The 12,921-nt window shown below is 41.0% G+C and overlaps 1 protein-coding gene across 1 annotated transcript in view; it reads right to left on the bottom strand.

The window, feature by feature from the left end:
• SLC9A9 (solute carrier family 9 member A9) overlaps window positions 1-12,423 on the bottom strand; it is a 738,251-nt gene extending 725,828 nt beyond the window's left edge. The window contains exon 1 of the mRNA XM_074191139.1: window positions 12,252-12,423. Coding sequence (XP_074047240.1) covers window positions 12,252-12,423 — 172 coding nt within the window. The remainder of the gene's footprint in view (window positions 1-12,251) is intronic.
• Window positions 12,424-12,921: the final 498 nt, after the last annotated feature.

Raw genomic sequence — 12,921 nt, 5'->3', positions numbered from 1 at the left:
GTTGCCATTGTTGAGCTTTATGTGACCCAATGGATATTTGTCAGTGGGTCAAATAACTTGCCCAGAGTCACACAGCTAGTAATATCTGAGGCTGGATTTGAACTCAGATCCTCCTGACTCCAAACCCAGTACTCAAGATATCAAATATCTTGTGTCAAAATATCCTGAATCCAAATATAACACCTTTCAAAAAGGTTGCTTACATAGCTGAATATATTCCAATTTCTCAACCTCTACTCCTATCTCAGGGGTGATACAATTGGTTAGTGTGAGGATTTACCTGCCAAACTCAATAGAAACCTAATAATAATAACTAAAAGGCTTTAAGGCTTGCAAAAGACTTTAGAGGTATCATTCTGTTTAACCCTTGTAACTCAGTTGAAGTAATTATCATTCTCATTGTTGTGTACATGAGGAAACTAAGAGTGAGAGAATTTTAGTGACTTGATCAAGTTAACACATAGTGTTTGAGTTAGGATTTGAACTCAGGCTTTCTTGATTCAGAGTCCTGCTACCCAACTGCCTAGACACTACACTCCTCTTCTAGACCTGAACTTTTCATGTCAGAAGAGACACAGATTCACCAGACGTGCTTCCATTTCAGCCTGCTGACACAGAAGAATCGTGGTCTGGTTAAGAAAATGATTTCTGGGGCGGCTAGGTGGCATAGTGGAAAGAGCACCAGCCCTGGAGTCGGGAGTACCTGGGTTCAAATCCAGTCTCAGACACTTACTAATTACCTAGCTTGTGTGGCCTTGGGCAAGCCACTTAACCCCATTTGCCTTGCAAAAACCCCCCCAAAAAAACAACAAAAAAAAGAAAATGATTTCCTTTCTGGAAAATTAGATCTAATGAGAGTGGAGGAATAAGGGCCTGGTGATCACTGCTAAATGCAAAACCAGGTGAGTAATTAAAGGTGGGGGAGCTGAGAGACCACAGCACCTCACATTGGAAAACGTAAGTGTGATAGGATAGGAGGAGGAGACAGGGGGCAGGAGGGAAAGCACTGATTTTGGAGATCAAGGGTCTGAATTCAAATCAAATTCCAAGATTATCTGGGTAGTAACTATGATGTAACTTAGTAGTAATCAGGTGATTACTAGGTAATAACTTTCCCCTCTCCTGGTTTTGATTTATTCATCTGTAAAATGGGGGGGAGGGGGTTACTGGGACAGATGATCTCCAAGCTCTTATTCTTATGTACTAGACAGTAGATGGTGTCAATTAAGTCCCTTCTTCAGGTTATCCTAACAGGCAGCCAGGATCGAGTAGAGGCAGCAGAGCAATTTGTTCTCAAGCAATCAGTGTCTGGAAAATCCTGTAGTATCCCTCCAGTGAGATGAAGGCCCGAGGGCTCATATACCCAGGGAACATGGACATGGGAGGGAATAGCAACAGATAGCACAGATCACATGGTTCTAGAACTTACCAGAAGGTCATGGGATCATAAGGTTTAGAATTAGATGAATCCTTGGTGATCCCCAAGTGCCATCTTTTGACAGATAGAAAAGTAAAAAAGCCTCCAGTCTCTTTGCCCCAAATTTCAGTTTCAATATGATAGAAACTTTTGTCAGGTTTTTGGTAAAAAAATGAGAAAGCAAAATATCTAGGAGAATGCAGAATTGGCATTTGAACCTGGATCTCCCCAACTTTGAATCTAGGCTTCATTCATTGTTCTCCTTGCTTTTAGTGGAAAAATCATGAGTTCTGTTAGATGAAAGTCAGTTGTTAATCCTGGCTCAGACACTTGCTAAGGAAGTTCCTTAAGTCAAAAGCATCAAAACAGGTCTTTGCTTCCTCATAACTCTTCAGACTAGGTGATAGATTAATTTTTGTGTATTTATGAAGAAAAACCTGATGGAGAGTAGGGGAATGATTCAAGCTTTTTTTGTTATCAAGACGTGTTTGGACCCTTCATGACCCTTTCTAGGGTTTTCTAGGCAGAGATACTGGAGTGTTTTGTCATTTCCTTCTCTAGCTCATTTTACAAATAAGGAAACTGAGGCAGAGTTAAGTGACTTGCCCAGGGTCACACAGCTAGCAAATGACTGAGGCAGGATTTGAAATTTTAGAAAGATGAGTCTCTCTGGTTCCAAGTCCAGGGCTCTTTCCACTATGCCAGCTAGCTGCCCCTGTGATTCCAGCTAGCAATATGGAAAAGCAAAAACTGGAATCTGAAGTTTCCAAAAGGAAATAGTGCTGACTGTAAGATAAAAGCTCTCAGTCAGGGCTGAAGAAATATAAGTGCCCTAATGCACTGTTAATGAAATTATGAATTGGTTCAACCATTTATGAAGGCAATTGGGAATTACATGGTGGGGGGGAATGTACATTTTCTTAACTCAGAGATTCCAAAGCTTTATGATCCCACATCCTAAATGAGGTCAAAACCAGAAGGGAAAGATCATAATTCTGTGAAATTCTATGAAAAAATTTTAGCAGCACTTTTTGTGATGTAAAAGAACTTGATACTAAGGTGCTACCCATCAATTGAAGAATTGCTAAATGAATTCTGGCTTCTAAAACAATAGAATATCACTGTGTGATAAGGGACATTGAATAAGAAGGATTTGGAAATGCAGGGAATAATCTATATGAACTGATATAGAGAGAAGTAAACAGAAAAAGAGAAATAAAATACATGACTTCCAAAGCAAAGGTGATGTGACTGATAGAGCACTGGGCCTGAAGTTGGAAGACCTGAATTCAAAACCAGTCTCATAATTAATAGTTGTGTACCCTGAGCAAATCATTTTACCCTGTTTGTCTTAGTTTCCCCATCTATAAAATGAGCTGGAAAAGAAAATGGCCAGCTTCCAGTCTCTTTGTCCCAAATTCAGTCCCAAAGACTCAACAACAACAAAAGCAGTGTAAATAAAAACAATATATACACAGTCAAACCTTAGAAGTGGGTAATTTTAATAACAAAGCTTACTCCCCCCAAAAATGAAAAAATGTACTTCTCTCACTTCTTGGTAGATATGAAGGACTTGAAGTGTTGACACTAAGTATTTGGCTATACAGACTGACAGACTATGCTGACAGCTTTGTTAATTTTATTAAAAGCTTTGTTTTTCTTCTTTCCTTTTTATCTTTTATTATAAAAGATGGTTCACTAAGGGGGTGGGGAGAAATTCAGAAATGTAGATGATAGAAAAATTAAGCAACATGTGTTTATTAAACTATGTATTATTAAGCCACTGGGGATACAAAGAAATATTGAAAAATGATCCCTACAATAAAAATTAGAAATTAAAAATAAAATAAAAGCCCCAATTCTTGAGGGCTTCTTCCTTGAAGCAACCAATTTTTCCCTACTGTGATTGTCCTTATGGAAACTTTCCCTGCTGGCCTGTCAAGTTGCCAACCTCAGATCCCTGACCAATTCCTAGACTGCCTGCCTAATACAATGCCCTATTTGGGCCAGCACAGCTGCTTACCCTGAATGGGTTCTAGATTTGTTACCATCATGTTACCACTCATGATCCGACAAGATTTGTTAAAAATGCCAATTAATGAGATAAGTATAAAAAAAATCAGGGTTGGAAACTTGGAGACCTGATGTTCAAAGTGAATTTTTGACTTATTTACTTCAACATTGAGCAAATTCACAGAGAAACTCCATCATGCTGTGTAAAATCAGGGGAGAACGGCTCCTATTTTAGAAATGATGGTGTTTCAAAAGTTTCAGAGACATCATAATTAGTCATTTTATTAATGATGCCAACATTGTAATAAATGGTTCAATAGCCCTCTCCAATGACAAAGAATCTTATGTTGGGGCAAGTTTAAGGTTCAAATGGTCTTAGAAAAGTAGTTGCTCCAGAGGATGGCAATCAACTTTGATTGCTCAACAAGTAAAAAGATGAATATTACAATGAGGGGCTGGACCAGTCCTAATAAACTTGTCTATTTCATGTTTTTTTTAGTTTTTTTGCAAAGTGGCTTGCCCAAGGCCACACAGCTAGCCCATGATTAAGTGTGTGAGGTCGGATTTGAACTCAGGTACTCCTGACTCCAGGGCTGGTGCTCTATCCACTGCATCACCTAGCCACCCCCAGTCCTAATAAACTTGGATCATCTCTTTTCCTTTTAAGTAATCCCCAGCCTTGGACAATCTAAACAAAGAATTCGTCCCTACCCAAACCTGAGCACAGCACAATACCTTCCCTACCTGGGTGGGTTCTGGGAGAATTTACACTTGAGGGAGAATGGAAGAGACTACACTTACATGAGCCCTATAAGGGAGAGAGAAAAATCTCAATGTTCAGAAAGGGAGGAAGTCTACTGTATCCATTCATGATAGTTTGTGCAAAGGCAATGAAACTAGAAAGGGAAGGAAAAGGGAACAGAAAGTATATGTAATATGTAGAATGGAAAGGGAAAGAGTAGGAAATAATAGCTGGCAAAAGGAACTGGAGACAGTCACTCAATCAGATAAAAGACAGTAAGTTTCTTTTTACATTGAAATGTCAATGTAGATTTTTCAACTTTTTTATAATAATAAATAAAATAACTAGCATTTATATAGGGCTTTAATGCTTGTAAATCGATTTACAAATATTTCCTCATTTTTATTTTCACAACAACCCTGGGAAATTTTATTTGTTTTGTTTTATCCATCACTTTTCACCACAAACTGCTGGTCATTTGTCATGGGAAAGTAGAGCTCTGGTTCAATTGATAGGTGTAAGGAAACTGTACTACTTTGATTATTGACTTCTTCTCTTTTGACTTCCGGGAAGGTATGTCTAACTATTTGACTAATCATGAAAGATCCTTAGGTCACCAGTATCCCCTGGGGTCATCTCCTTCCATACCAAAAATCTGGAAGTGAGTTCAAATGCCCACAATTCAGAGAAGTAATGCTGGAAGGAAATCTATTCTTTCTCTTCTTCCTCCTGTGGTTATGGATTAAAACCACAATCATTTCAGCCTTTCATCACTGCTTGTTTCATACTAATATATGCTGCTTTGTTAGTGGGTGGGTGGTGGGTGGTCTAGGCATCCGGCACATAACTCTGCCCCAATTTACATACTTCCCCACACAGGGGAAGAGTGCCCTAGTGAGTACCATAGTACTGGGAACCATCTCTTTTTCTCTCTTCTGCAAAACATTCCATTTTATTCTCTTTCATCTCTCAGGTCACATAGAAACATGTCAGTGGGGGCTTAAACTCCACATTCAACAACTTTCATACCTTATTAATGCTTTCACATACTTCCTAATGTCCCTAAGGGCCCTCCAGAGAATTGCAATCATTTTCTCCACTTTATAGTCAAGTGGAAGGAAGAGATGGGAAAGATTTCTCAAAGGAAAGGAAAAGAGAGGACAGTAGTGAGGACAGGAGAAAAGAGAGAAGAGAGGAGAGGAAGGAAGGGAAGGGAAGAGGAGAGGGTAGGAGATAAACCCATCCAATGCACCTGTCTTCCCCTCTCAGGCTTCTTAAAAAAGAGAGAGCACATAAAATATCCCATGAAGTTAGCTATCAGGGATATGTTGAAGCCTTCCCTATACTCATCCTCAAAGAACTTTATCAAACCTATTTCTGAATACTTATCACAATTAAAAATCATTTATTACTGAGTTCAAGTCATCTAGCATCCCCATTAAGGATTATTTGTTAATCAGTAAATATAGTTTGTCTGTATTTCTACTGATTTATAAGATTAAGATCCAAACCCGGGGTGGCTAGGTGGTGCAATGGATAAGCACTGGCCTTGGAGTCAGGAGTACCTGGGTTCAAATCCGGTCTCAGACACTTAATTACCTAGCTGTGTGGCCTTGGGCAAGCCCCATTGCCTTGAAAAATCCAAAAAAAAAAAAGATCCAAACCACAATAATTTTATGATATCACACTAATAGAGATTTTCCTTCTTTTTTAGGCTTTTTTATTTTGGTAAGGCAGTAGGGTTAAGTGACTCAGACTATGTGTCTGAACTCAGGTCCTCCTGACTCCAGGGCCACCTAGCTGCCCCTAATAGAATAATTCTAGAGATAGCACTTAGGTCAGTCATTTCTGAGGATATATCTATATCTATATGATGAAATTTTTTTTGTTTATTTATTCAATGTAGTGTAAGAGGAAAGAGCAAGACTAAGAAAGAGAAGACCTAGCCTACCACTAGTGACAGGACAGTTTTACAACATTGAAAAGGACATTTGTAAAATGAGGGGGCTGGTCAAGATGACCTGAAAGGCCTAGTACTTCTAACTTTGTATCAATGGTTCTTTGGCCTTCTGAACACTCAAAAACTTTATAGCAAAGGGAAGCTATATTCAAGACATTGAGCTAGGAACTATGGAAGGCAGGAGCCCTGCTTCATGAAACTTATGGTTGGGTAGGGAGATGTACAAATAGATGTACACGAATCATTATGGAAAAAGGTAGCAGGTGAGAGTATAAAAAGGGAAATAATAAGTTTCACAAAATCATTTCAGGGAGGCTTAAATTAGCTAAGGAAATCTTTGTAGAGGAGAAAGCATTTGAATTTGACCTTGAACAGTAAATGAATAAACAAAAAATAAGTAAATAAACAAGTATATATATATAATTTATAATATATGTAAATCTATCTGTATATAAATATGAGGCAAAATTACTAGACCTATGCTCTAAAGCAGGTGTGCCAACCCATGACTGCTGATTGCAGGCATTCAAAGTCCATTTGTATAGCTTAAATTGAGTAACCAGAAAATGAAGGAACAGATGAACTCGAGCCCATGTTGTAACATGACAGATCAATGTAACCCTTAATTAGCATAGTTTGACGTTTTTATGTAACTCACATTATGAGCAGACTGCCAGAGATTTTGTTTGTTTTTTTTTTAGATAAAAGATATGCATAGATTGATATAGGAATTTGGATCTTTATTTTAACACATTATATGACTCATTGTAATTGCAACAGAGAAGTTTATTGTATGCAAGCATTCATTGCTATTTTGTCACAGAACTTTGAGAATAGATTTCAAGATTTTAGAAAGCACTAGCTGGATTTCAGTCTATTTGCTACTCCATTCTTAGTTGACCTCAACACATTGCCAGCAAACTTGCCAATAGAATATATAGAATTACAATTAGATATGTGACTCAAAAGAAAATTTATTCAAGTATCTACAATAGACTTTTACAAGTTATAACTGCCATAAGAAAAATAGACAGCATTTCCTAAATATTTTCATTACATGACATCTATTTTGGGGAGCAGGTATAATTGCAAGCAATTTTTTTCCTTTATGAATTATATAAGAAGTAAAAATAGAACAAAAATTTCATATGAGCATCATAAAAATATTTTTGCATTGCTACAACCTCTATCAAACTATGGTTTTATATGCTAGTCATATATATATATATAGATATAGATATATATATATAGATATATATATATATATACAGTCATATACTATACTATCAAATAAGCAGGTTCCGTCTTCGTGTTAAAAATGGCATGTTCTTATTTTTTATTTAAAAAGTAAATGTTTCTTGTTATTATACTCAGTATTGTTCTACTTTATTACATAATTACATTTTACTATTATACTCAATGTTAATCTGGGTTACATTGAAGTCATAAATAAATATTAAATTCTATAAGCAGCCCTTGACCAGTTTTTGTTGGATGATGCAGCCCAGAAGAGATAATGGTTGGAAATCAAAGAAAAGAAAAGAGCCTAATCTTTAGCATTCTAGATTTGGAGTCAGATAGATAATGGTTCAAATACTGCCCCTAACACTTAGCAGTGTGGTTCTCTAGACAAATGGCTTTATCTCTCAGCTTCAAACAAGACTTTTCTATAAAGTTAGAGTATCAAATGAAATGATATGTAAGGGACTTTGAAAACATTAAGGTACTATATAAATAGCTATTATCATTGTAGATGGGTTAGGGACTGTGTCAAATGAGATTATGTAAAACTATGTCTAAAAGTATAAAGAGCCATCAAAAAATATGCCAACATAATCCTCCAGTTCCTCCAACTCTTAAAGTCAGCAGCAATGGTGGTGATAGAAGTCTATTTAGGAGTCAGTCAGGTAGGCTTGCATTCAAGCCCTATCTCCAATACATACTAGCCGGGACAAGACATTGAACCTCTCAGTGCTTCTGATAACTCCCAAAGACAATTTGGAATTGGAAAAGTTACTGATCTGTGTCAGTGGAGTGTATCATTTCATCCACACTGATGAAATAGTTGGGTGGTTCATTGGAAAGCACACCAGAAGATCTAAGTTTAAATCCTAGTTATATGACCCTAAGCAAGTAACTTAACCTCTGTCTGCCTCAGTTTCCTTATCTATAAAATGGAAATAATTATGGTCCTACCTCTCAGAGTTGTTGTGAGGATCAGGTGAGATAATAATTGTAAGGCATTTAATACAATGTCTGGCACATTAGCTATGATGATGATATGGGCCTCCTGAGGTCAAATGTTTGACATCTCTGATGTAATCTAGCTCTTTTATTTCACAAGTAATGAGTAGCAGATTAATAATCAAATTCAAGTCTTTTGTTCCAAAAGGAGTATATTTTACACTTTTAATTGAAGTAATTAAATTCATCTTGTGGCCACTGTGCATTTAAATCCCTCTTTTCTTCCCTGAGAAACTGAGGTGGGAGGGGCAAAAGGAAATATTTAAAAACTCAGAACACCCATTTTATTTTGCACCTCAATTGGTCCTTTGGAGCTGTCAGGTCACACATATTCATTTGTGACCAAACCGTGATGTTTATCACCTGGGTGAATAGTTAAGTCCTTCTCATTTCCTAGGAGAGGCACAGATTGATAGGTAGCCTGACTAATGGCTAAAAAAAAAAAAAAAAAGAAAAATAGAAAGGAAATGAGGCGTCTAGAAATAGAAGCAAGTCTCCTGTCTCCAGCCCTCATCTAGGGCCTAGGTTCCTTTTCTGTATCTCAGTGACATATAATCAATGAGGAAAAATAACATGACCCACTATGACAGAAAGTATGTAGCTCCAAGTACTAAATTCAACTACTATCTATGGTGTAGTAGATCAATAGAGATTTAAAAGATGGCAACTGTTTTTGTTACAGGCAAAATTTTCTGTTGACAGTTTTACATTCCATTGAGGATACCCACCTAGGAAACCAAGCCCAGTTTCTACTCTGGGCTCTGCCATTGACTATGGACCTTTCCAGATTTCAGTTGGAAAAGGAAAAAAATATATAGTTTGTTCTTTATATTCTTGAAGGTCCCTTCTTTAAAATTTTATTAGCCCATAAATTCACCAATTTCTGTTTATCTGCAATTGGAAGGACACCTTTAAAGTCACTGAGTCCAGTTCCCTCATTTTATAAATGATTGTTTTTTTCTAAGTTAGTCATTCTATTTCTTATCTTTTAAAATTGTCACTTAAGAGTTTTTATCTTTAATAAATGTTTTGTTTTCCTCTCTGTGGCCCCAGAAACTTACATGACTATAATTGGAAAATGTGGCAGCTTTCTTCAGAATTTCAACAGAACATTAAAGCATGTTCTACCTAAACAAATGTAGGCTTAAGGCTAAAAATAGTGTCAGTAAGTAGGCCTCTGGTTCTTGTTCTATTTGTCATTTAGTTTAAAAAAAATGGGAGGGGAGCCATAGCGGGAGTTTAGGGACGTTTAGATCTGAGATTTAATCATCATCATCATCATCATCACCACCTACTTCCTCCCTTCCAACACCCCCCCCCATCATCATAGTTAACATTTAAATGGTGATCACTATGTGTGTAATTATTATCGAATTTGATGCTCACAACAATCCTAAGAGCTAGGTGTTAATATTATCTCCATTTTACAGATGAGAAGACAGAGATAAACAAAGTTAAGAGATTTGCCCAGAGTCACACAACAAGTAAGAGTCTGATGTCTGATTTTGAATTCAGATCTTTTCTGACTCTCGGACTGGCATTCTATCCACTGGGGCCCCTGCAACACTCCCTAGTACAGAAGGAACCATATTGAAATATAATTGGGAAATATTTTATAATAAAAAATAGAACATGGAAGATATCGCTTTGTGATTTTCTAAGTCAATATACACCCACAGGGAGCCTTATGTTTGGTTTGGTTTCCCCCCTCCTCCTTTCTTTTTGACGTAAAACCACTGGCGAAGATGTGAGGGTCTTTCAGTCTCTAGATATGCATGCTCCTACAAAATAGCTGACATCTAAATGCATAATAATACTTTTAATACTCTGAATATTTGGTCTTACCTTTAAAGTGACCCACAGAAATTAGTGACAACAGTGGGGACCTTGTTACATAAGGGTTTTTTGATTAGGCAGATTTGGATATGCTGAGTTGCATCAGGTTTCCTGGAACACAACCCAGAGTTGTAAAATCATAACAGAATGTGATTATTCTTTAAAAATGAGGGCTGTTGTTATTTATGCTTCATTCTGGAAGAAGGTCATTTCATCAGGGAGGTGATGCAAATGAAGTGGATTTGAGTGAGGGGGTGCTATGCTAAGTCACCAGCCTTCACTTTCTATTCAAGAGTCCTCTATGTCCAATGGCCAGTATGAATCAGGATGACTGAAGATGACCCGGAGGTGAGGCACTTAGGGTTAAGTGACTTGCCCAAGGTCACACAGCTAGTAAGTATCAAGTGTCTGAGGTCATTTTTGAACTCAAATCCTCCTGACTGTAGGGGCAGTGCTCTGTCCACTGCAATCTAAACCACAGAAGAGTGAATCCTTTCTTGTTAACGCCAATATTACAGAGGAATTTCAGTGAGAGTGGAGCTGCTTCACCTCTGCCTTCACCTCCTTCACCTCATTCAATGCCTAACAAAGAGTAGGGTAGTTAGTTTCTGGTGATTTAAATATGAGTTCAATTTATGCCCAATGTTTACATAATGCTTTAAGGATGAAAAAGTATTTTAGATTTTGTCTTCTTTGATTCTTATTAACCCCTTTGCTACTGTTATTACTTTCATTTTCTAGATGGGGATGCTGAGATTAAGATAAACCTTACCCAGGGCTGTGCAGCTATGAAGTGAGTCCCTGAGGTGAGATGTAATACTTTCCTGACACCAAGTCCAGTCCACCATCACGGGTCTGTTATATTCTGGTTATGTAAAGCTGGACAAGTCCCTTTACCTCTCAGTTTACCAGTCTGCAGGGTAAGGTGGGGAGGGGCAGGGTTGGGGTCATGATCTCTAAAGCCATTTCTGTCCCGAAACCCTTTGGAGCATGCATTTTTTTTTCATTTCTCTATCGGCTTGAGTATCGCTGTCCGTTCTTCCTTGCCTCAGACAAACATGAGAGCCTAAGGTGGAACTGGCCAAAAGGCCCAACGCTCTCTTAATTTTCCTTCTGACATGTTGCTGGGTGGTCTGGGCCCTTTCTGCGACTCTCAAAGTGACAAGAGTCCCCAGATTGGCAGATCTGGTAGCTTTGTTCAGGAGTTTAAGGCATTAGATTGGTGTGTATTCTAGAAACCTCAGGAGAGATAGCATTTACAAAGGGCTTTACAGATATTATGTCATTTGATCCTTTTTCCCTGTTTGTCAGATGAGGAAAACTGAGGCACAAGCTTGTCCGGGCTCAGAAACCTAGAAGCGGCTGGGGCGGGGATCTGAAGTGAACAAGGGCAGGTAAGGACGACAGAACCATCTAGTCCAAACCCTTCATTTTACAGATGAGGAAACTGAGGCCAAAGTACTGGATAGGTAGTTGGCCCGGAGATTAGGACCCGGACTTGAAGTCTGGCTTTGCTTGTACTGAAGCCCTTTCCTCCACAGCAGGTCGCCGAGTGAAGTAAAGCACACCTGGGTTCCCAGCCCCCTCCCCGGGGCACCCAAGCCCCAAGAGTCTCAGTCCCCGCTGGGAATGAGGATAAAGGAAGTAATGGGCAAAGTTCCGAGTCGGGGATGCCCATCCGTGGGGTGCCTAGGGCACGTCGGCAGGACGGCGCCTTCGCGCTTGGGGAGCCCCCGCCCCGACGTCCCTGGGACTCTGCGCCCCAGCCAGGCCGCCCCTCCGGCGTCTGCATCGAAGCGAGCAGGGAGGGAGCTCGGCCCCGCGGTGCCCGCGGTGCCCACGGTGCCCACGGGGCCCGCGGGGCCCGCGGGGCCCGCGGACGGACCCGCGTCTGCCCAGGCTCTGGCCCGGCTCATCCGCCCCGGACCTGCCAGCCCGGGCTGCTCTCCAGGCAGCACCCCCAGCCCGCCCCCTGTCCCAGGTGCTGCCCAGGCCCCTCGCGGCGCCCCGCAACAAGTGTCCCCGCTCGGGGCACTCACCGTACACCATGGCCCCCCCGGTTTCGTGCAGGAAGCGGACCCGGTGGTTCTTGAAGAGCCAGATGGTGAGGATGGTGAGGATGAGGAGGAAGTGGAAGACCAGCAGCTCCGCGGCGCCCTGGGGCTGGGAGCGGGGCGCCTCCCGCCGGGGCAGCGCTCGGGGGCCGCCCATGGAGCAGGCGGCGGCCCGGCCCGGCCCGCTCCCGGACGGACGGACGGACGGACGGACGGACGGACGCGCCGCGGCCCCGACGGCCCCGCCTGCTCGGCCCAGCCCGGCCCCGCGCTCGGCCCGGCGGCTTCGGGGCTCCCGGGGCCGCCGCCGCTCCTTACCACTTCCTGTTGCTCTCTTAAAGAGCCTGGCCAGCTGGGCTGGGCTCCCGGGGCCGCCCCGGCGCTCCGCCGCACCCCGGGGCTGCCCCCGGGCACACACGCACAGGCGGAGACCGAGAGACACTGACTGACAGAGGGACTGACAGGGAGACTGACAGGGAGACTGACAGGGAGACTGACAGAGAGACAGGGAGAGAGACTGACAGAGAGAGACAGAGAGACTGACAGGGAGAGACAGAGAGACTGACAGGGAGACTGACAGAGAGACTGACAGGGAGAGACAGAGAGACTGACAGGGAGAGACAGAGAGACTGACAGAGAGAGACAGGGAGACTGA

This window comes from Macrotis lagotis, chromosome 6 (genome assembly GCF_037893015.1).
Source record: "Macrotis lagotis isolate mMagLag1 chromosome 6, bilby.v1.9.chrom.fasta, whole genome shotgun sequence".
In the NCBI taxonomy this organism is placed as follows: Eukaryota; Metazoa; Chordata; class Mammalia; order Peramelemorphia; family Peramelidae; genus Macrotis; species Macrotis lagotis.
This window is presented reverse-complemented; position numbering and strand designations above follow the sequence as displayed.